This window comes from Athene cunicularia (genome assembly GCF_003259725.1).
Source record: "Athene cunicularia isolate RWA chromosome 2 unlocalized genomic scaffold, athCun1 chr2_part1, whole genome shotgun sequence".
Taxonomy (NCBI): domain Eukaryota; kingdom Metazoa; phylum Chordata; class Aves; order Strigiformes; family Strigidae; genus Athene; species Athene cunicularia.
The window spans coordinates 77,548,553-77,572,117 of record NW_020799095.1 but is presented as its reverse complement, the minus strand read 5'-3'; the positions used below and the strand labels follow the sequence as shown (position 1 = coordinate 77,572,117).

At 38.7% G+C, this 23,565-nt stretch overlaps 1 protein-coding gene across 1 annotated transcript in view; it reads left to right on the top strand.

Annotated features, from left to right (window-relative positions):
* ADCY2 (adenylate cyclase 2) overlaps window positions 1-23,565 on the top strand; it is a 214,011-nt gene that overhangs the window by 112,025 nt on the left and 78,421 nt on the right. Inside the window, exons 5-7 of the mRNA XM_026841391.1 lie at window positions 20,095-20,243; window positions 21,444-21,555; window positions 22,633-22,760. Coding sequence (XP_026697192.1) covers window positions 20,095-20,243; window positions 21,444-21,555; window positions 22,633-22,760 — 389 coding nt within the window. The remainder of the gene's footprint in view (window positions 1-20,094; window positions 20,244-21,443; window positions 21,556-22,632; window positions 22,761-23,565) is intronic.

The window sequence follows — 23,565 nt, the reverse complement described above, 5'->3', positions numbered from 1 at the left end:
TCACATAAATCATTTTACCACGGTTTCTTCCTAAATATTTTCATTCTGTTAAAATTATTATCCAGCATGCAAAAGACATAGGTACACTGTTGCATAGCATACATCAACATTTTAAAGATATGACTGGCTGAAGGTGAATTGTCTCACAGGTGTGAGCAGTATGAATGAAAAAGCACCTAAGAGAAAAGGAAGTAGTAGTGCCATAGTGTACTATGTCTGAAATGCAAACATGGGTGCAGTAGATGAATCTCAGGAAACTGATAACTGCTAAGCAGAACCACAATGTTTGGGATGCCTTAAAATGCAGGCAGTTGTAAGATCTGCAAAATTTATGATAAGCTGTCAAGGACATACTTTGAAAATAAAGAATCAAGTCAGCTTGATGCTTGTTGAAACTTTGGTAAAAATAAAAAGTGTATGTTGTGAATATGTGTAGGAAAATAGCCATCCATTCTGAGGAAGAGAGCGACTTTTCTAGATTATGATAAAAATGTAGAAGCCATGTGATAAGTGTCATAGTGATGCTTTACAGTGATTTCCAGAAAAAGCATGTCATTGTTTTCCATACCAGTAGGGATAAACTAAGTGATCAGAGTTTCAGTGACAAGATAAAAAATTCCAGTGCTATGGAAATGTGTAAGGACTTCAACCGTTTTGGGATCTTACATATGCGATGAGGCAGGACAACTAGACAATTAAACTGTGAACTGTGGAGAGACATGAGAGACAGGGTGAACTTGTAAGACAGAGGGAGCTGAAGGAGCAGCCACAATGTGTGCCTCTACTGAAAGTAGATTGAAAGTTTTCAAAAGAGGTTCAATATCCTTTTAACCCCCAAAATCACATGAAAATATGATCCTGTTCACTGACATCACTGTTAAAATCAAGAAAGCCCTAGCAGCATACATCAAAGGATTTTTATCCTCTTACAGGTATCACCAGATACTCTGAAGATGACTGATCCTGACAGAGCATTACAGGGGATCCCTCAAATCTTGTTTCAGAAAGCTTTGATTTGATCATTAATTGATCTAGTTCAGTGGTACTTTTCAGATTTAAAAACATGTAAACAATTGTAATCCTCACTGAAAATTATTATGAGACATTCAGAAAACTCTCTTTAAATCATAGCAAACAGCTGTGGTGCAGGCGCAAAGCAGAAAAAGTCCTAACGTTCACAAACAGCAGACTTCAAAACCACATTACTCAGGCTGTGGTTTCAGATCTGGAAAGGCTGTTGCTGGTATAGCCTGTGTACCTTTGCTATGTGTAGGAAGGGCCAAACATTCAGTACACAAAAGTACTTGACCAAAGTTCTCCCAACTAGCTACTCGTACCTATTTCTGCATCCTCCTCCTGTCAACTTACGTACCCTCTTCATCTTTATATCCATGCTTCAGATGACATTCTTCCACCTTTTCTAGGAGATGATTTCATAAAGAGATTTACCGTGAAACAGTAATTTTCAAGCAAGTGTGGTTTCTTTAATACTCGTGAAAAATCTAATACAAGATTAGCATATGGTTCAGTCACTGCCTTTGTCTAGTATATCACATTTCTTACAGTTAGATAAGAGCTGCATTGCTACTGAATTCAGAGAATCATTGCCAAAACCCTTCTGTCGCTCTTCAACATAAGCATAGACTCTACACATCACTGTCATCTTTGAAGTGACTCACTGCCTTCCTCCTTTTCCAGACATAATATCTGAAACTTTCTTTTATAAATTAAACTCCTTCCACTAAAAATAACACAACAACTAGTCATTTACCTGTAATGAGACACATTTTCACCAAGAGGAAGAAACAGTGGGTAATGTAACTGAAAAATCTAGCATTAGTTGACAAGTCAACTTTATTATTTCTGAAATGCACAAATTGACTTGCATTTCTTCAGTTATCTTAAATGATACTGGAATGTCAACCTGTTAATATAGGTAGGTAATAAAGACACATTTTTAAGGAACAGGAAAGAAAATATAATTACTGGTATGATATAATGCAAGGTTTTCATTCCATGGAAATGTGTGCTTGAGATGGTCAGGTGCTTAGCCTAGTCTTTGTGAATGAATCAGTTTCTGAGTCTGAAAAGCCAACATACTGAAAAAAAAATAAAATAATTAAATTGGCCTCTAAGGAGGTTTTTATTTTGTGAGTTAGATTTGGCATTGGGAACATTGTGGCATCAGCTGCAGGGTGAGTGTAGTGACAGCTACTTCTGAGTCACTGCCTGTGTTAACAGGGATGCAGGGTTGTTTACCCCTCAGCGAAGGATGTGCTGTTGAGCAAATTATCAAATGGCACTTCAAGGGCTGCTGTAACCCCACTGTACCCATTGCTTTGTGGTAATGATAACTTTTGCAGTGTTGCCATTCTGTCCCCATTGCTCCAGGTTCCCATGCAGGAGAACATACTTGTCAGTTTTCTTCATTCAGAAAAGGAAGATTTTAGCCTTTCAACCGTAGAGCTATGGTGTTGGGTTAACTGCCTTTTTTCAAAGGGACTAGACAACGTAGGATAACTTATACTTGAATGTTAAGTAGCATCCATTGTTGAATACACTGTATTATTGAAATGAAAGTATTTTATATATATAAGAGTATTGTAATGAATTACATCAGAGCAAAAAGATGGCATGGTAGAGTTTCTTTAATTTGTTTTTTGATTCATTTTAATTTCATGATGCTAGTCTCAGCTTCAAGGAGCTTGAAAAATACAAATTTAAAGTATTCTGTCATATCTGTGCCTTTTTGAACTTGTAAGTTGGTAAACAGTACTTAATTCTACAAATCACAAATAGGGCTGTCATGGTTTGGGCCCAGAGGGCAACTGAGCACCACTCAGCAGCTTGTTCACTCCTTCCCCTTCAGGGATGGGGAGGACAACTTACAACAAAAGGCTCAGGATTGAGACAAGAGCAGGGAGGAATGACTCACCTATATGGTCACAGGCAAAAGACAGCTTTAATTTGGGAAGAAAAAGAACATCAGTTTACTTCAAACACCACCACCACTCAAGAAACAGAGTAGAACAGTGAGAATTACTACACCTTAGAAGCACCTTCCCCCCAGCCTTCCCTTCTTCCAGGCTCAGCTTTGCTCCCGATTTCTCTACGTCCTCCCCCTCAGTGGTGCAGGGGGCAGAGCATAGGGTTTGCGGTCAGTCCTGCCACTTCACTTATTCCTCCTCAGGGGAGGACTTTGTACTCTTCCTCTGCTGCAGTGTGACATCCCTCTCATGGGAGACAGTCCTCCATAAACTTTCTGATGTGAGTCCTTCCCACAGGCTGCAGGTCTTCCTGAACTGCTTCAGCATGGGGAACCCTCGTGTGTCATAGTCCTCCCAGTGCTGAACTACAACAGCAGCAGCTCTTCCCTCAAGAGTACCATCCTTCTTTGGGTGCAGCCACCTGCTTGGTGTGGGGTCCTCCACAGGCTGCAGGTGGGCATCTGCTCCACCAGTGACCTCCATGGGCTGCAGGGGCACAGCCTGACCTCTCACCATGGGCTGCAGGGGGTCTCTGCTTCAGCACACCTCCCCCTCCCTGCCTCCTTTCTTCAACTGACCACAGTGTTGGCATCTGTGTCCTCCTCACAACTCCAACTCCTCCTCTCAGGTTCTCCTTCTTAAATATGTTATCACAGATGCACGGTCACAATTGCTAATTGGCTCAGCCTTGGCCAGAGGTGGGTCAAGGTTGGAGCTGGGGCAGCTTCAAGCAGTTTCTCACAGGGTGCCACTGCTGTAAGCCATCCCCTCCCCCAAACCTCACCACACACACAAAACCAACAGAAGAACAAACTTAGGCACTTATTCAGAAAGGCATCACTAGTCATGCCTTAAACACACTTGTACCCACTCTTGTAAGCCACGTGCGGTGAATTCAGGTGCCTGTTGATCAGAATTTTAGGGCATATAAAAAGAAATGGTTAGAAGATTTAAAGGACTAGGATGTGTTGTGTAGCTTACCTGCTTTGTCTTCTTGAAAGTAAATTAACATTTTAATAATCAAGCATAATAGAGCTACTTTCCCTCCACCACTGAAAGCAAAGTATTAATTTAGCTGATTCTAGACCTGCTAGTTCTCAATCACAAGGAAAAAAAAAAAAAAAAAAAAAAAAAAAAAAAAAATCCATTTTTAATGTTTATTACCTTGTTATCATGAATGCAAATTGGTAATAGAGTAATTTTAAATAACTACAAGGACATCTAAAATTTTGCTTATATGAAAGGGGATAATGAAAAATTAGAAAAATATTTTTTATCTTTTTGGCAAATTAAATTAGCATTGAAAAGAGAAATATTATAACAATGACTAGAAAGTATCATGAAGTACTTTTTTAACTGTACAAAAATGAACTGTTTTGTCTTTTTCAGAGTAAGTTCATATTCAGGAAGGATGCCATGTAATTCCCCATAGTAAATAATTTATTTTATGTTTCTGCATTCATTGTGGAAGAAAGGGGTTTCCCACATTTATGGAAAACTCATTCCAACATTTATCTCAAGGTGAAGTGCGAGGAGGAGAGGTCAAGGAATAGATAGACTAAATAAAATAAGTGGTAATAAATCCTTATATCTGTGTATTCAGCAGAGAGATCTAAATAAGTTCAGGAATGAAACAGCTGAAATACTGCTGGTACTTCTTGTGTGGTGTCTTTCACCAAGAGCTGTGTTGATGCTGCAGGACAGGAGGGAGGCAACTGCGATGCCAGTTTTGTCAGAGCTCCGGGGGAGATCAGAGGACTACCAATTTAGAAACCCAATGTCTGTTTTGGGAATATTAGTGGAAGTAGAATATAAGATCACTGCACATTTGGGTGAGGGTGAGATATGGAAGAAAGTCAAGACAGTTTTTGTAGAGAAAAAACTAAGCATGCTTTGAAGGTTTTAGTGATCCTGTTGTGTGAGTATGATTCACTTGATATGGGCTGCCTGGCTTTCTGGAAGGGAAAATCCCTCACAAAACGGTCTTGAAGAAAGTGTGCAGTCATAGAACAGGGCAAATGCCTTTGCATGATCAAGTATTTTTAATTTGATTAGTTCTCCCCATTGAGAATTCTTTTTTTAAATGTCTTTTTTTAAAAAAAATCCCTCTTATGTCCCTTTAATTTTCTTTTATGCTCAGATTATTTTTAAAGTAGCTTTACTGCATTGATCCAAGAAGTAACGATTTGAGTGGAAGTTGCTTATCAACCATAAAATATGTACAAGTCATAGAAGCAATAATTTGTTGTTGGAGCATGTTCCATCAGTCTGCAGAGTGTTATTCACAGAAGTGCTTTAGTGCTACATAGTACACCATATCACGGAGATCTGTCAGCTTTTATGGTGAGCTTTATGTTACCAAAGGTAAATCTGTAAATAAATTTGATTTGTTATGTAAGATCTTTTTAGATCTCTGTTCATGTATAAAATAAAGCCTTCATGCAACTATACAGATGGCAGTTTATGTACATTTCTAGAAGATGAGAAGAATGCTGAAAGAGTCATTTTACTGGAATTCATAATGTGCAGGTTTGTTGGGTTTTTTCTTGCTTTACTGTAGCCAGATAGCTTTCTTTATGGAATGACATGGATATTGAAGGTAGGACCAATTGTTACAGTAAAATTAATAGCAGACATTTTCCCTTACTTCTTCATAGAAATGTTTCTGGCTAGTGTTTGAAAATAACAACTATGTTTATTGCTACAACTTGCAGTGTAGCTTGGGCCCCAGATTTTCCTGTAGCCCCATGCTTACTTGTTGACCATTTAAAAAAAAAAAAAAAAAAGCAAACCCATCATATTGGTAATTGAACGTATTTTAAATCTAGCCTCCATTTTTCCTTTGTTTCCTACGTCACGCTGAAGAAACATTTATTGCTGGTCTTCCAGTTGCTCCTGGGCCATATTTTGTTCCTTTCTGTTTACTCTCTTCTGCACTGGAAGCTGAAACATGAAAATACAGTATTGCATATGCTGTTGGATTTCCACTCAGATGAGAAAGGTACATCTGGGAAGTCATCCTTTCAATGTGCTGCTGTTAGATACTAGAAACAAGCACCTGCAGAATGCAAATATGAACCTATAGTTGAGGAAAGCTAGCTAAAACCAGCAGAGGAAGTTACCAAAATGTCACCTTCCCCTTACTACTGAGAGAAAAACAAACTTTGAAGAAGTTGTGCTGGAAGATGTGAGGAATAGTCTGGGTGGCTATTATTGTCCTGAATCCAGTGAATTTTGCCCTACTGGAATAGCTGTAGGTTTGCCAAAGAAAGATGGACCACTTGCACTGAAACAGCTGTCAGTATTTCAGCATACAGTCTCAGACCAAAGCGCCAGGCTTCTTTGGAGACTACACAAGGAAAAGGATACAGGGGAATAGCAAAGAAACTGATACCACACTAGACAGGTAAGATGCCGACCTTTGTCTGTCAAGCTTTAACTAAGAATTGCCTTGTGTATATTCAGTGTCATTCTTTGAACAGCAGCTGTTAAGATCTAAGGGATGAGCTTTTGCGACCAAAGTTTCTCTTACCCAAATACGAAACAAGCTTTTACCCCGAAATAATTTTTAAGATTTGCTCATTTCATGGGATGCAGTCCATACAGCAGTAGGCACAGCTGCAAAGGCTTAACATTGCAGGATCACTGAGAGAGTTTATTCAAACTTTAAACCACACATGTATGAGCATGACTCATATAGGTCCTTGGGTGGAATAACTGCCAGTCTCAAAAAAAAATGGGTTTTATTCACAGCACAGTTAACTTATTTATAATAAGTTAACTCTTCAACCAAAGAAAATCAGAATTGCTGATGAAACAGAGGAAATACCAAGATTTAAAAATAAATCTCTCGCTGAATCCTTGCAGGGCAGTTTCCACCAGCCTTCTTCTAGAAAGCCCTTCTAGTTCAATAGCTTCTAGTGGCTTCCAGCATTGAAACAACTTCAGTAAGTCCCTCTGGGTCTCAAGGAAGTATTCTTGTCACCTTCACACTTGGTTGACAGTCTGCTCTGCAGAAGTCAGTTGCACTGCAGCAGAGTAATACCCTGCTTCTTTTGAGCTCTCTCCCTGCTTGCTCCATCCTGTCTTCTGAATGACTCCTTCTGCTGCACCTCTCAGTGGCTCTCATTTAGATGGATCCACTTGACTTGGAGTGCAGCATTTGGAGAATAACATTTGCTTTTCCTTTCTTCCAGTCACACCCCTTGAAAAAAAAACAAAACAAAACAAAACAAAACAAAACAAAACAAAACAAAACAAAACAAAAACAAAAAAAAAAAAAAACCCACCACAGTTATTTTTTAATACTGAGATTGTAAACTACAGACAGCAAGTTCTGCAGTGACCCAAACCGAACATATAGGGCACTTTTCTGTAGGAAGGCCTGATTCATCAGAGCACAATGTAGTTAGCACATGTTGTGTGGATCCTTGGCAGGACTTAGCATTTGCATGTTGCTAAGCTGTGCTGGACGTGGCAGTGCAAGTGCTGCCGAGGACAGCTATGAGGCTGTCATGGGGAAGATGACCATTTTAAGGTGTGCCTTAGAAGCTTTGCCACATCAGGGTTGAAAAGGAAATTGGCTTCCTTTGGCTTACTAATAACAATAGTGTGCTAATAAAAATCAAAAAGTGTGTTTTATAGCATTTCTTACTACAAATGGCTAAAAACATACAAAAGGCTTATTTTTTTCCCATTTTCTTCAAAGTTACATAGTGTAAATAGTGAGAACGGCAATGCTAGTGTGAAAAAGAAGTGTATATTCTGTAACCTTTGCTAGTATCATGCAGAAAGAGTTATTAAGCAGTAAAAAAATTTCACCAAGAGAAATGGAACGAGTCAAATACAAAAATAAGCATCCTGTTACACTAAAGATGTAAATTTTAAGTTCTGCCTCCTTTTCCAGGCATTATGTTTCCTGTGTGCTAAATAGTCAGCATTATGTGCCTGTATTACTGAGGTTTCAGTGATAAATAGTAAATTATGATCTTGTGAATTATGTGGTAAAATATTATCAGTTATTATATATACCTAGAAAAGGGTGTGTCTTCAAAATTATCTTCTGGTTTCCATTAATTTTATCTCTGAACAGCAACACAATCCTCATTGTCAACATGTTTTTCTGAAGGGTAGATGTGTTAATCCATGTTTAAAATGTGGAGTTTCAAAATTCATCAAATTAAATAAAGGCATGGGTATATTAATGTATGCTGGAAATTATCAAAATGGATTTCAGATAAATAAGTCACAAACCATTTCCAAATTTCTCAGAATTTTGGAAGTTATTTAAATGCAGTAACGATAGAAGAGATTTAATTAATCCATGGAATATTTGCCATTAGAAATAATGCTGTCAAAATCAATCAGTTGAAGCTTTGGTATTTGTTTTTACAGTGTATTTAATTCATATTCACATGTACAAATATGCTTGGCATCAGTGTGTAAACTGGGATTCAAGAACAATAGAAAGAAAATGTGGGATTGGGAAGAATTAGACCCATATAAAACTCCTCAACATGTGAGGCTTTTAGATAGCTGTGAGTCTGGATTTAATCCCACAAGAGGACAATCTGGGACCCACGTTTCCGTGTGTTGAAGGACGTTCACCAAATGTCTCCATTGGATTATACATCCCATGAGAGAAAAAGAGAGAGCACAGCAGCCCTTGTTCAGAAGCCTGGGGTTAGGGAGTTCACCCAGAGCGCTGCGGAGACAGGAATACTAGTACATGCTTCAGTGATTTTTAAATTGTTTCATTTTGGAGGGAATTAGCTTCACCTGAAAAGGCTGATAGGGCTCTACCTCCAAATAATCCCATACTCACTGATAAGCATTTTTCCTTGGGGATTTGAAGAGAGAGGAGGTCTCTTGGCACAGGACTGTTTCAAATACACACTCATGGAGTGCATTGTCTAACCTCTGGATCTCCTGTTCAAACACGAAAACTTCTGGAGCTGACACCCTATTTCTGCAGCACTGTACTGAGCCTGCGTGAAGCGGCAGGAGGTTGCAAGGGGCTGCGCCAGTGAGCTGTGCGGGGAGGTTGTGAATTGCCACATGCCAGTCAAAGCTGCCTCAGCCTACCATGGAGCTCATGAAAACAACCATGGAGAAAAATATTTCATGTACAAAAACTTTCCCATTGATCACCAAAACATTATCTAGTCAGTGGCCCACGGTACATATGCCCAAACAGTTCAGACAGAAACAGGCAGCAGCTGGAGGCTGGAGACAAGCTGTTGTGTGTAGAGGACTCTGCATCAGAAGAGGGTACTACACCCATGAGGGGCTGTAGCCCATCAATGTCCCAGGCTGGAGCAGGGACACTGAGGAAAAGGGCAGCAGGAACCATTAAGCATAGAGCAGCAAAAATGGTTAAGTGCACAGTGGCAGAAATAAACCATCACAGATACCACCTCAACTTCCTACACTGCCTGTCACCTTGTCGCATGAATTTTGGTGGACTGAGTATAATCCACAGCAAAAATAGGGAAAATTGGGACCGTGAAGTGCAGAGGATAGAAGTTTGTGTAAGTGCTTGTCTCAGTGTTTATTTTCTTCTTTTATTTTTTCAAAACTGCAATCAGCAATGAGAGGTTTGGGTTTTGTTTGCAATAAATTAATTCAATTAAAATTCCCTGACTCTAGACTGTTTCGTCTACAACAGAGTCCCAGGCGAATAATGGTGCCTTCTTATATCCTGGAGCTAAGCACCCGGTGGCTTTAAGTATAGAATCATAAGCAACACCCTTTTCTGGGCATTTCCTATTGATGTGGCCTCCCCTTTCATCTCTACTTTTTCTAAGTCATATTTTTAGGATTCTTGTCCTCTCTGTGCATCACACACATAGTCTTACTGCTTGTACTCTTGGGATCGACTCTCCCTAGGTGACAAGGCACTTGAAAGTCTATTTATTATACCATCCTAGTCCGTCTGTGGAGTAAGCCTGAGTTTCTGCCTACATCCATATATACCTAAATACCTCTGGAACCTACCATACCTCTGAGAATTGTACAGACAGTAACATGGAAAATGTGTTTTAGGAGCTTTAGAAAATAAACCCAAGATAATTCTGAAAGCTTTAACCCTTGCTACTATTTATGCTAATAAATTATGTGGTTAGGCCTAGTATTAAGATGTTCATGAATAGTTTAGCATATATCTGCCATACAGTAAGTTACTGGTTTTATTCCTGATCAGGTTTCTCAAAATAAATAGAATTGGTTTTCAAAGATCTGTATTTCTTGTTTACTTTCCAATGGGAGCAAAATTCATCACTTAAAACTTTCTGTATTTAGTAGCTAGTGAATACAATCATTAAAGAGCAGTTGGGACATTTCTACAAGACATGTATTCTGTGTATAAGCAAAAGAGAAACATTCATTCCAGAGATAGACATATAATGAAAATCATTATTGTTCCCTTTTCTTTCGACCATTGTAAGGAAATAAAAGGTCTGCTTTATGAATGCAGTAACAGTGTATACCCTCCAGACATCTGCCTGTTCTCTAGCTTCTACCTAGTGTGAGTCAGCTTCCTCTGTCTTCAAGGCTAGGAAGTGAGTTGTTGAATGAACGGTGATGCTTACTGCTGCTCAGAAAAAAGGTGTTAAAATATACAGCTTGCGTCATTAAAATTTATAATTGCTGTTTCACAAAAAGTAGGACAGATCCTTACCGTAGGCTCACTTTTCATTCATACATGGATGAAATAAATTTCTTGAATTAGCTTCTGCTTGAATAAACTTCTCCCTCCATTTAAATAGGTTGTTGTATGGGCCAAACCAATTATTATCTACCTATATTCTTGACTAATCTAATGCAGAGATTGAGAGTTTTAATTCATTTTTATTGCTGTCTGGCCCTGCTTCTGACTGCTCTGTCTGACCCTCTTTGAAGTGTTTGTGGGCTCCTGACAGGCATAGTTGGGTGAATGATCCTTGGTTTTGATCCTTCTGTGCGGTGACTAACATCTGATTACACAAATGTGTGGTACCTGTGTGGTAACATAAAATATTGAAAAATTACCAGTGAAATACAGAAGGAAATCCATTCTTGTGTGCTTAGTTGGTATTCTCTAAGCAGATGGCTGAAAAATTAGCAGGCAAAGTCTGAGATTAAAAACAACCAGTTTCACTCTAACTAGAAGAGCATGGAGGAGCTATGCTGTGTCAATGTACTTCAGACGTGATCCTCTAATTTAAGTGCAGTGGTGTGCCTTAAAAATATTTTTGGATTTGATGCTTTCAACCACAAGGCTTGACTCTAAACTGAGCAACTGAACAGGAAATCTCTGTCTTCATGGAAAGGGCTGTGCCTTTCAAGCAGTGCTCTTGAATATCTTCCCTGACATGTTCCATGGATGGTTTGGAAGAAAGAAAAGACATGAAGAGAGAGCTTTGTATGGTGTTGCTCATTTCTAGTGAAAAAAAGAACATAAACCTCATCAAAATGTGGAATTAAATTTGCTGGAGTTAAGGGTTTTATTGTTTAGAATTGTACTGAGCAAATGCCAGCGTTGGAATACTTCACCATTATTAAAGGCTGATACAGTAATAACCATGTTAATCTCATCAAACAGATTCTTTGCAAAGTGCTGCATCTGTCTATTCAGCAGTGATCTTGAGATATATAAAACTTAAATCAAGAGTTAACAGGATCAGACAGAAACAAACCTTGAAATTTTGTCAATTAATTGAGCAGCTCTGGCTGCCTATGTCATTATGTTCTGTTTTTACTCTATTGTTTTGCTGTTTGATGACTTGTCTCTTGAACAGCTACAGGATAGGCACGTATTCTGAAGGTGTAGTGAATTGAACCTCCTTTGCAAAATTAGTCAGAGACAGCCTGCATATGCAAGCTGTAATCTATGCATAAACATTAAGCATCCCCTAAGTTCCTTGAAGGAATTTGTCTTTGCCAAATATGTGCTGAGCCTGTGCATATAAATGAGCTTTCAGACCCATACACTGAAACCGTTGCAGTGAGGCAGTGCTTTCAGGTAGCTCTAGAGTTATTTGGAGATGAAGGTGACTGGCTAGATGTCAACTACATTTGCAGGGACTCACCCTGGCCCTGGTCCAGTCCTTGCACCTGGGTGGACATGTGTTATCACCATGGTCTGGGCTGGTGACCTGGGCCCTTGGCAGTCACCCTGGGCCTGCCCCGCTTACCTGGCCATGGGGCTGGGCACTGCCCTGCCGAGAGCCCCGACTTGAGGCTCCCTTTCTCACCGCAGCAGCTCCTGAACACCTACAGCTTGTCTTCTGCAAAACATCTTCATGGGGGGGATTGTGTTCCATGGCTGTTGAAGTAGTGAGGACTGAGATGAGAGGATGGTTCTCTCATTCCACATGTGTGTATTGATTTTTTGGTTTTGATACCAGCTCCTGGCATTGCCAGCCTTGAAATTTCACCTTCAGGATCATGAAGATAAAAAGTCTTACAGTGCTGTGCTTGGGGATTTGGAAAAACTCATTTTCCACAGGAAAAAAAAAAACAACACAAATCACAGATGAATGTTGCTAGCAATGGGGAGCGCTTTAGCAGGCTGTTAATGAACAGGCAAGAGTTCACAATTCTGTCATCAGAAAATATGTCAGCTGTGGCATTAAAGCCTGTACTAGCCCCAAGTAACAGCAAAGCAGCAATTAGATATGTAAAAAAAAAATGGTTTAGTAAAAAGTTGTGATATGTAGGAGACTTCTAGATGTCAGGAAAAATCCTTGCTTATTTTTGTCAAGGCTGATGCCAGCGTTTTGGAAGTATTCCAGGATAAAAGCCATCCTAACAAAGGAAGGGGCTGCCTCTAGATAGGGAAACAATCAGTATGAAATAAAAGATGCTGCTATGATTGTTTTGTATTCAGAAAGAAATAGAGTGATGTACTCAACAACTTTGTAGGAAATCGAGTCATATGAAAATGCTTTTCAGTTTTTAATGGGGAACAGGTTTGGTTTAAGTAACTTTCCAAAAGCAGTAGATTTCAGTAAGATGTTTGATGCAATGATGCTGGGCATCCTGATTGAAAGTATTGACACTGGTCCCCTTCAAAAGAGCACACTCTAATGGAATTTGAGTGGGGTAACTGGAAACTGTCAGTGGAGATGTTCAGTGAATTGGCATGTGTGTCATGTTCTGCAAGAACCAGTTCTTATCTTTTATGCTATTATATTTTTTATAAATGATCTAGGAGATAAGTAAAGATAATTATAATAATTTTTGCAGAAAAGCCAAATACTGGTCTGATAGTAAATACCATCATATGAAATACTTTATAAACTATATTCATCAAGACAGTTTATAGTAAACTGTCTGGAAAGTCATAATTCTAAAAGCAAAGAGTATTGTTCATAAAGAGAAAATTGGAAGGCTGAAACTTTGAAAATTATTTTAGAGACATAGCAGACAGGGAGCTCCAGAGCAGTTACAACAGAAAGTTGCACAGTGTAAGCCATGGACATACTGAGGGGAATAAGGCAGAAGGGACTGTGTGTCTATGTTTTTCTTTACTGGAGCACAATGTTAGGATTTGTATCAAATGAACTTTCAAAAAATGTTTGAAGGTTCTTGAGGGTTTAGAGAAGAAAGTGTAGAAAATATTTAGGAGCAGGAGATTTATGGAGCCAAGGCTGTTTACCTGATCAAAAAGAAAATTAAGTTATCTGATCAGTGTTTATGTCTACAGGGAGAGTGTGGACATTAATCTTGAGCTGAGAAAGATATAACAGGACCAAGACTTCAAAGTACGAAATACAGAACACATTTGTATCAGTTTTTAGCAGTTCAGCTGATTAGCCACTGGAACAAGCAGCTAAGGAGTTGATGAATTCTCCATCTCTTGATGTCTCTGTAATCAAGATTGATTACTTTTCTCAGTGTGTATGTGTAAAATACAATTTATTGGTCTCAGTATAAGTAATAAGGTTGGTGGAGATTACTAACATAGCCTAAATTTAAGAGGATAATAGCACCTAATTTTCAAAACCCATCTCCCCTCCCAGTTATGAATCCAGGTTAGCTTTAAGAAAAAACAATTTACAGATGTTTATCCTAATAGGTGTATTTAAAAGAATGGGCATGAGATTTGGGTAAACATTACCATAATTTGCCAAACAAGTAGCCTGTTGATCACCATCTCTATGGCTGTTTCATTGCTGTGCAAACAGGAATCACAAGATTCAATAAGGCTAAATGTTGGGGGCTGCCCTTGGGCCACAACAACCCCCAGCAGCGCTACAGGCTTGGGGAGGAGTGGCTGGAGAGCTGCCAGTCAGAGAGGGACCTGGGGGTGCTGATTGACAGCCGGCTGAACAGGAGCCAGCAGTGTGCCCAGGGGGCCAAGAAGGCCAATGGCATCCTGGCTTGTGTCAGCACTAGCGTGGCCAGCAGGGACAGGGAAGGGATCTGACCCCTGTACTCGGCACTGGTGATGCCGCCCCTCCATTCCTGTGTTCAGTTTTGGGCCCCTCACTACAAAAAGGACATTGAATGACTCGAGCGTGTCCAGAGAAGGGCAACGGAGCTGGTGCAGGGTCTGGAGCACAGGTTGTACGGGGAGCGGCTGAGGGAACTGGGGGTGTTTAGTCTGGAGAAGAGGAGGCTGAGGGGAGACCTCATGGCCCTCTACAGCTCCCTGAAAGGAGGCTGCAGAGAGCTGGGGATGAGCCTCTTTAACCAAGTAATAAGTGATAGGACAAGAGGTAATGGCCTGAAATTGTGCCAGGGAAGTTTTAGACTGGATATTAGGAATCATTTCTTTACAGAAGGGGTTGTTAGGCATTGGAATGGGCTACCCAGGGAGGTGGTGGAGTCCCCATCCCTGGAGGTGTTTAAGAGTTGGGTTGACATAGCGCTGAGGGATATGGTGTATTTGGGAACTGTCAGTGTTAGGTCAATGGTTGGACTGGATGATTTACAGTGTCTTTTCCAACCTAGACTATTCTTTCATTCTGTGATTATTTCTTGATAGATTTCAAGGGCAGATGAAAATTTTATTCTATCCATGTTTATTTTTAAACTTTGTGGTGAAGCTGGATGCATGTATATGCTAGTTGCTTCTAGAGTCTTACTGCTCACTTACTGATCTGGTTTGTCAAACTTGCTAAATAGATGATTAGACATATGCCACAGGAATCTGAAAGCAAAACCGAACCCATAGTTAAATAGAGTTCAATATTCAGCGCCTTAAATGACATTAAGGGACAAAAATATCCTTATATGGGATTATAGAGCCAAAAATGTCCCTATAATCCTTTATTTATCTACATATATGTAGTTTTTCTGCAGACTTCTTCAACATCAGAAGCCCAGCAATGAAGATGGACGTTTCTTCCAGTAAGACCAAAAGTTGAATCTGCAGTTCACTCCATAGACAAGAGAGAGAGAGAGAAAGAGGGAGAGAGAAAGAAAGACTTGCTCCCTTCGAGAGTTCAGTACTTGGTTCTGTAAATTGCATTGAAGGACAGTTTCCCTCCATTGAGAGTAAGGTGCTAAACTAATTTTAATGTAGTGAGCCCTCTCAGAATAGCTTTGTTTCTCCATGATGACATTCTACTGTCTATATTATTCAAGAAATCAGAGTAGATGGAAGAATATTTGGCCTTTTAATCTACAAATTCTTAGAATTGTTTATGCTTCGGTAAAGAGTTGATTAGTGATGTAATCTTGTACAACTGAGTGAATCAGAATTGGTAGTTTACATAACAAAACAGAAATGAGCAAATAAATAAAGCATTATTGACTCAGGCCAAGAGGTGTTTGATTTGTGATTTATGCAGTTAAAAATATATACCGTACCACGCATTTGAGGATATTTTGCTGGCTTGCTGCATAACAACTGCATGACCTCCATTGTGCAAGATGCTGCAAATGCAATTGCCACCTTGCAAAAACAGACACAGTGCTATGATCTTTACCAGAGATATGCTAATTTACTTTCACTAAACAAACATCTAGAGTTTATCAAGCTTTAGGGAAGTGATGAGTAACTGGGAATGACTCCTGAGGTAATCTGTATAATTCATGGAAAATTCTGGCAAGGAAATGGACTTGGATGTGAGAGTTTGAGAACAGTAACAGATTGACAGATACCACTGCAAATCCTTAGAGAAACCAGGGATTGCTAGACATCTTCTGGGATCCAGATGGTCTTGTTCAGAGAAGAAAGGAATACTTCAACCTACAGTATTGAAAGACTATAATGTTGTACTCTTCATGGATCGTGTGCTTTGTCTTTTAGCCCTGGGACTTAAAGATCTCAGCTACAAGTGATTTGAGCAGTGAGGGGAAAGCATAGCCTCAGACACACACGGACAATCAGGAAGTAGTCTTGTGTGCATGAATCACAGGTACTGGCTGTAAGGTCATCTTGGTAATATTTCAGGGAATGACATTTGTGAGGGGATTTTAATTATTACTATTTACATATTGCTATTTACATATTGCTATTACATAGCAGTTTCTTTTTCACCAGAAGCAGGTAATGTTACTTATGGTCTAAAGACTTTTAAATGGTGCATCTTGACCTGCATTCAGAATTACTTTGGCTTTTTTCTTACAGACTGTACCACTGAGAGTGACTTCTCTGTCTACCACAGACAAGTGTTTTGTCTCAAAGTCAGTCAGTGTCTTGTATGTCAGTTCACCTAGGTTTTGATGTGTAGATTTTCTGTCTTTTTGAGAGAATAGTACATAATGTATTATTAAATAAAAAGCCATCATTACCAGCAGTCTTGATTTGCTATGTTCCTCACACTGTTCCAGTCTGAAGAAATTTCAGGGCACAACATCAGTCAGTACAATTTCAGTAGTAATTGTTTTTTATCCTTCCACTATGCTCTTTTTAGCCACCAGAGATGACAAAATATGGAGGAAGAGGTATTCTTAAATGCTTTGCATTTCTTAGAATCTCTTAGCAGAAAGGGGAGGAACAGTGTATTTATAACCATTTTCTATTTGGTTAGCTGACCAGCCCAGCCACATTCTTTGTAAATAGTTGAGATTTCATTTCTTTCAAAATTGTCTTTTAGTGAAAAAAAAAACAAAATTAACAATCTGGGTGAACTGTAAGATGTGACTTGATACATTATTACACAAGTAGTAACTTCGGGACTGAAATGTGAGCACTCTCAGCCTGTATGATGGAGAGGGTGGCTGAAACCTTTAGGTATAACTGGGCATGGCAGGGTATTTTGCAGTGTGCTTCACCGACTGCAGTTCTCTAAAGCCACCTCTGGTTGTAACCTTCTCCTCTGTACAGTGGAAATGGCAGAAGGAAAACATTCTTTGGAGGTAAGTTCTGGTGTGGTGAACAGCTTCACTGGGATGTTTAAGCAGAATGGAGTAGTGGTCTGGGCTGGAGAGAAAAAGGAGGGGAAATACCCTGCCTCTCCTGCTGTACCCTACGAAATGAGGGCCTTCTGTTTTCGCTTTCCTCTCATGTTTCTTTAGCTTGTAGTTTACTTCACACTGCTTCCTACAAAACCTTTTTCTTTTTCTATTGCTTTCTTGAAAACTTTTCTTGCTTTTATCTTTGACCTTTTGCCAGCCTCTCTGTGTTTCAAAGACATAAGCAGTAACCTGGATGTTGAGTGCCTGCCTCACTTTGTGTCTGGAATCATAATGGAGTCATAGGAAGATTGTGAACTAGCTTGCATTTACTAGCCATGGTACAACATGACACAGTGATGTAAAACAAGCTAAGAGCACTCACCTCTTTGTTAACTGTTAAATGGTAGTTCTTAACAAGTGCTAACCCATCCTGTACATCACAGAACAGCAACTTTCTGTTAGATAAAGAGCAACTTAGAAGAGTAAGCTTTCATTATGGAGAAAAATCCATTGGCTCTGCAGGCATTCTTTATAAGTTAGCAAAATACCTCCACCAGTGGACTACATTTGAAATGAAAATATGCATCCTCTTGGATGTGCACTTGCTGAAATTCCTCAATGTACTAAATTAATCTTGCATTTAAGAAATAAAACCACATTAGCATTTTGATGAAAAGTCAATTGTGTATATTCCTCTCGGTTACAATGTGTAAAAACTGAGATCCTAGCAGTAGAAAAACAGTACATCTTTTATTTTATTCTTGCCTCCTTTAGTCAGGCTAGAGACAGGTATGCTTTTCCTTGAACATTTACTTCATGACTCATCTTACTGTTTATGTGATATGCCTCAGTATGAAAAATAAAGAGCAGTCCATACATATGTGAATCAAAATTATTTTTAGATCTCACCAAAGTAAAAAAAATAGAGCAAAGAAAAAAAAATATTAGTTCAATATTACTTAGCAACAAAGCAAGATTCAGTCTTGATTCGCTGAAATAGAATTTTTTCACAAAGTGTGTGCAGGATCAGCTTCATAGGGCCTCATGTAAGCTAATGCTATACTTAAAGGTACACAAATGCTATCAGGAATGGGGAGTCTTCATTATACGTGACAGATACAGATAGCCGAGGTAGCTGCAAATACCAGATACTCTATAGCCCTGTTACTGCCATGCTCTACTCAAGGTCGTTAAACCTGAACAGCAGTAATTATCCCAGACAGAGCACTGGATTAATGGTTACACTTCTTCTGCTATCTTCATGAACAGAACTGCAAACTCTGCAAAAATACATGTTGTGAACAAAGAAAACGCATCACTGTGAGTAACACCTGCAGACCATGAATATTTTGAGGTTGTCGTCTTTTCTAACTTAGCTGTTTCTCTCTCTGACTGTTACGGGCTTTTACAGATGCTTTCACCCTCCTCACTAGTTTAGGGTTCTGTTTTTTGTACTTAGCCAGAATTAGGCTCTCTACTCTGCCTATGAGAAAAGGGGAAATTTCTGTTCAGATTTGAGGTGGAGTATGATCAAAGCAGGAAGGGGTTTTTTTCAGAGTTCTATCTGTTCCCTTGTTGATCCAGTTTTCCAGAGAAGTAGGAACTCAATGAAAAGCTCTCACAGGTAAAGTGGGCAAAATTAAAATGTACTGATGTAAGAGAGCTTTACAAGGAGAAGACTATGAGTATGATACCAACAAAAGATAAGGAAAAAAATGTAGGTTTTTTTCTAAATATTCAATTTCCTTTTAGGTTAGTATTTTCAAAAAACTTTATTTCGTCAAATGACATAAGTAAGGGAAGAGTACATATCAAAATAGTCTGCAAAAGTCCAGCATTTTCAACATGTTCAGTGTCCTGATTATATCTTTTCATTTTCAGTCTAACAACTGTTAAAAGTATGACTAAACATTTAAAATACATTTAAAAAAAAATGATTTAGCCTACTTTTTCCTGAATTGGACTGCATTTCCCTGAATTCCTTTAGAATTGGACTGCATTTCCCTGAAATCCTTTAAACAGTTCTTGCAGCTGTTGCTTTATTGATCCATATTTCCTGCATTCTGCTCAGGTATTGAGTAGATTTCTATGCCTAATATCTTCAGATGTTAAGTTTAGCTTACACTTTTTCTAATATACACAAAACCTTGAAGAAGTTACATATTACTTGGAATTGTGTGTATATCTCTGCCAAGTTTTTCAAGGAACAGATTAATTTTGGAGGTCATACCTGGCATATGCCTGATTTCAGGACTCATCAGAATGTTCTAGGATATTGAAAGTAGTGTATTCCTTGCACAGTATTGCTTCCATACTGATTTGGTGCGGCAGGCAGAGGAAGCAAGCAGCCGATTCAATGTGAATGATAGAGCAAGCTTCAACTTTATTGAAAGAAATCACACCTTATATAAGCACTCTGCAATAATCATGCATACTACTCACAAATCTATTGGATACATGTAAAAGTCTACATTATAATATCCCAGCCCCTTGTGGCATTTCAGGTATGTCACAACATCTTCCCTCTTCTGGCCTGCCTTCTTTCCCAAGGTTGTTTTTGACCATCATACTCAAGGCCATTGTGTACCTCAGTTTCTCTCTTTGTTAACATAACAGTCCTTTGTTAGCATAACTGTACCCTGGGTTTTTTACTTTGTTTACCTCAGATGGCTGCAATCAGCTCCTACAGAGACCCATGGCCTTGCTCTCTGCAAACCATTCTCCAACAATTTGGTTCTTCTTAAAGAATTTGTGCACATTTTATTTTAAATTTTAGGAACGTCTTCTACTTTCTTTATTGCCTGCTCACATTGCCATGGAAATGAAAGCAGAGATCATTCAGAGGTTACAAGGTCCCAAGGCAGGCCAGCTGGAAAATACCAACAACTTCCACAATTTGTATGTCAAAAGGCACACCAATGTAAGGTATTGTACTGTAATAAAATCTGTCAACAACATTCAGAAAAATTTTGAAAAGAAAGTCTTAAGAGAACAGTTCAGAAAATAGTTGTTTTAATATGTTTTTCAACAACTTACTCTTTAGTATCCATAAATTTGATCAAATGCTAAGAATTCCACGTTCCAGAAGAGCAACAAAGTTGATAATACAAAGGAATTGTTTGGAAAAAGCCATGCATTAAGCGACTTTCTTCATAATGTCTAAATATTTCAGGCTAAAGTACCAAATATTGCTTTCATCTATACTAGTCAGAATTGTAATTCATGTCAGTTATATTATACCAAATTCGTAATTTTCTTAACTGGAGCAATTTCTCAGGGTTTATATAACAGAAGTAGACGTAGCTGTATCACATATGTATTTTGCACAGTACCTGAGATAAAATAGCCTGTTGACAAAATAATTATTTATTGCTTATAAATTTCTAGAAGTAAGAAGAATAATTCATCATTTATTTTAAATATTCTTTCATCTTTACATGTTGTTTTGCCTGTTTTTTTGGTTGGACAAGTTAATTTGAATGACATTCTTAGAAATTTCTTTTTTAAAGCAAGCATTGCAGAACTTCTGATTAAAGTTCATTTTCACTTGCTACTTTTTCCATAGCTTGATTCTATGGAACTGTCAAGTTTTCTTGGTGAATAGAAACATAGTCTGTAGCTTGAATATCTTAGTAATCAAGCTTGAGTTTAATAGTCTGAGTAACAAGTGAACAAAGATTTCCATGCTGCATATCACTGACAAGTAAATCTAGACAGAAAATGTCTACAATGATAAAAAGTTTCTGAGAATAAAGATGTTCATTGAAATAATTACCATTATTATATTGCTGATATGTGAGTAGGAAAAATATTTCTATTTTTTTAATACACTGTAATAAATACAGGCATAGAATGCCTATAAATAATAATTAAGTAATATCTGCAAAGTTAGTACCTATAGAGGTAAACATAGGTACATATTACCTATAAATGTAATGCCTTTAAAAGTAAATGTAGGTTTACCTATAAATATATTTATTGCTCTACATTTAGCAGTGGTTGTTTTGGGTATCGGTATACCTCTGTGTAGTCCATAATGCCTGCTTTCAGGTTTTGCTGTTGCTTGATAAATAGGAGTTCTGCAGAAGGAAATTGTGACCAAGTTTCTTTTAATTTCTATTGTAGCATCTTGTATGCTGATATTGTGGGATTCACTCGCCTGGCCAGTGACTGTTCTCCAGGGGAATTGGTGCACATGCTAAATGAGCTGTTTGGCAAGTTTGATCAAATTGCAAAGGTGAGTTTCTACTGGGCTGCTACTGTTAGTTTAAATAAGTCATCTTTAAAATATTTTTTCTTTCTGGGGACTCTTCTACTTTCTGGCAGCATTTCTGAGGCTTTGGCAGGAAGATTAGACTTGAAACGTGTGAAGAAAAAATCTGGCTCTGGTCTGAGTGCAACAGTGTGTTTCTGCCAGTGTGACAATCTGTGAAACCCAAGATAGCTCTCTCTAATAGGACCAATAGAGACAGCTTATGGAGCCCAGTAAAGCTTAATGGCAGATGAACGCTCTTTAAATAGATTTTTTACAGTAACAGTGCTTAAGAAACTCAGGACTGAAGACTGATACAGCCGGTTTTCTGATCTCTGAAAAAGCATTTAAGAGACTGGAGGACAAGAGAGACAATTGTGATCAAAGCGATTTTGTTTACTGACCACAGCCTCTTGATTACTCAAGAAAAGACTCTATCAGAAGACTACAATCAGAAGATTTTCTTCTGTTTATTTAGGTGTCATTTTTATTAAAATTGCATCAAACTTAATGCTGTGTGTGAAGGTGAAATCAGAAACACTAAAACAGATTAAAATGTTCTGTGTTTTTTTATTAGTTCAAAACTGTTTTCCAAGGATTGGTTAAAAAACCCCACAAGTTTACATTGCCTTAGAGTACAAAAGACAGAAATAAGATTATGATTGCTAGTTTCAGGAGGTATTGTCTAGTACATATTCAAAGATGTAAATATGGAAGGCTAGGTCTTTTGATTTCATATTTCAAACAGAAAGTCTTTATTTAAATTGAGTACATGATACTTTGGTTCAGTTTTTAATCTAAGGTGTGAACAACACTGCAGATACATGTTCTGCGGTGAACTTATTTCGTTGTTTTGCCCATTAAGGACCATAACAGATGGAGGAATCATCCGTACAAAACTCTGACAGCACTTCTTTTTTAGCAAGCCAAATCTCTCTCTACTGAAACAGGCGTAGGTAGAATGATTTTCCTAACATCATTTAAGTCAGTCTTTGTAACAGTAACCCTTCATTTATGTAATTCAAGTTGAAAGTGACCATCTTACCTTTCTTTTTCCTCCAGGAAAATGAATGTATGAGAATTAAAATCCTAGGTGACTGCTATTACTGTGTTTCTGGACTACCTATATCTCTTCAAAATCATGCCAAGAATTGTGTGAAAATGGGACTGGACATGTGTGAAGCCATTAAGTAAGTGCTGAACTTTTTGTTAAAAATTCAACAACAAAAATTCCGTCTCTTTTCTGTCTGTAGCTGTGCTGCTGGTTGAAATGTTCAGACCTACAGTAGTTGCTGTGCTTCACTACAAGGTCCAGCAATGGTAATCTTGATCTCGGCCTCATCTAATAAATGTTTTAAGAGAATGGGTTTTGCCAGGCTATCTTGTAACTAAACCATAAAGATGATTAAGAACCTGGAGCATTGTTCATATGAGGAAAGGCTGAGAGAGCTGGGACTGTTCAACCTAGAGAAGAAAAAGTGGAGGGGGGAAAATCTCATGAGCGCATTTAATACCTGAAGGGACAGTGCAAAGAAGATGGAGCCAGGGTCTCTGCCCAGCGAAAGGCCCAAAGGCAGTGGGCACAAACTGAAACACAAAAGGTTCCCTCTGAACATCAGGAAACACTTTTTTCACTGTGAGAGTGATTAAGCAATGGCACAGGTTGCCTAGGGAGGTTGTGGAGTTTCCAGCCTTTGAGATAGTCAAAATCCAACCCCTAGAGCCCTGAACAAGATGCTCTGGCTGGCCCTGTTTTGAGCAGAAGTTGGACTAGACAATCTCCAGATGTTTGTTCTGACATCAACTATTCTGTGATTCCAAGGTGATAAATATCCCAACCGATATCACTTAGGCAGAGTTATGAAGCTGCCACCCACCGGCTCGTCAGATGGCTCTGTGAGAGGCCAGAACTCCTCTGACTCCTCTGAGTTTGGAGTTCAGTGGTGATCAGGAGCAGTTGCCCCTCCACGATTAAGATGCCTCAGCCCTGAGCCA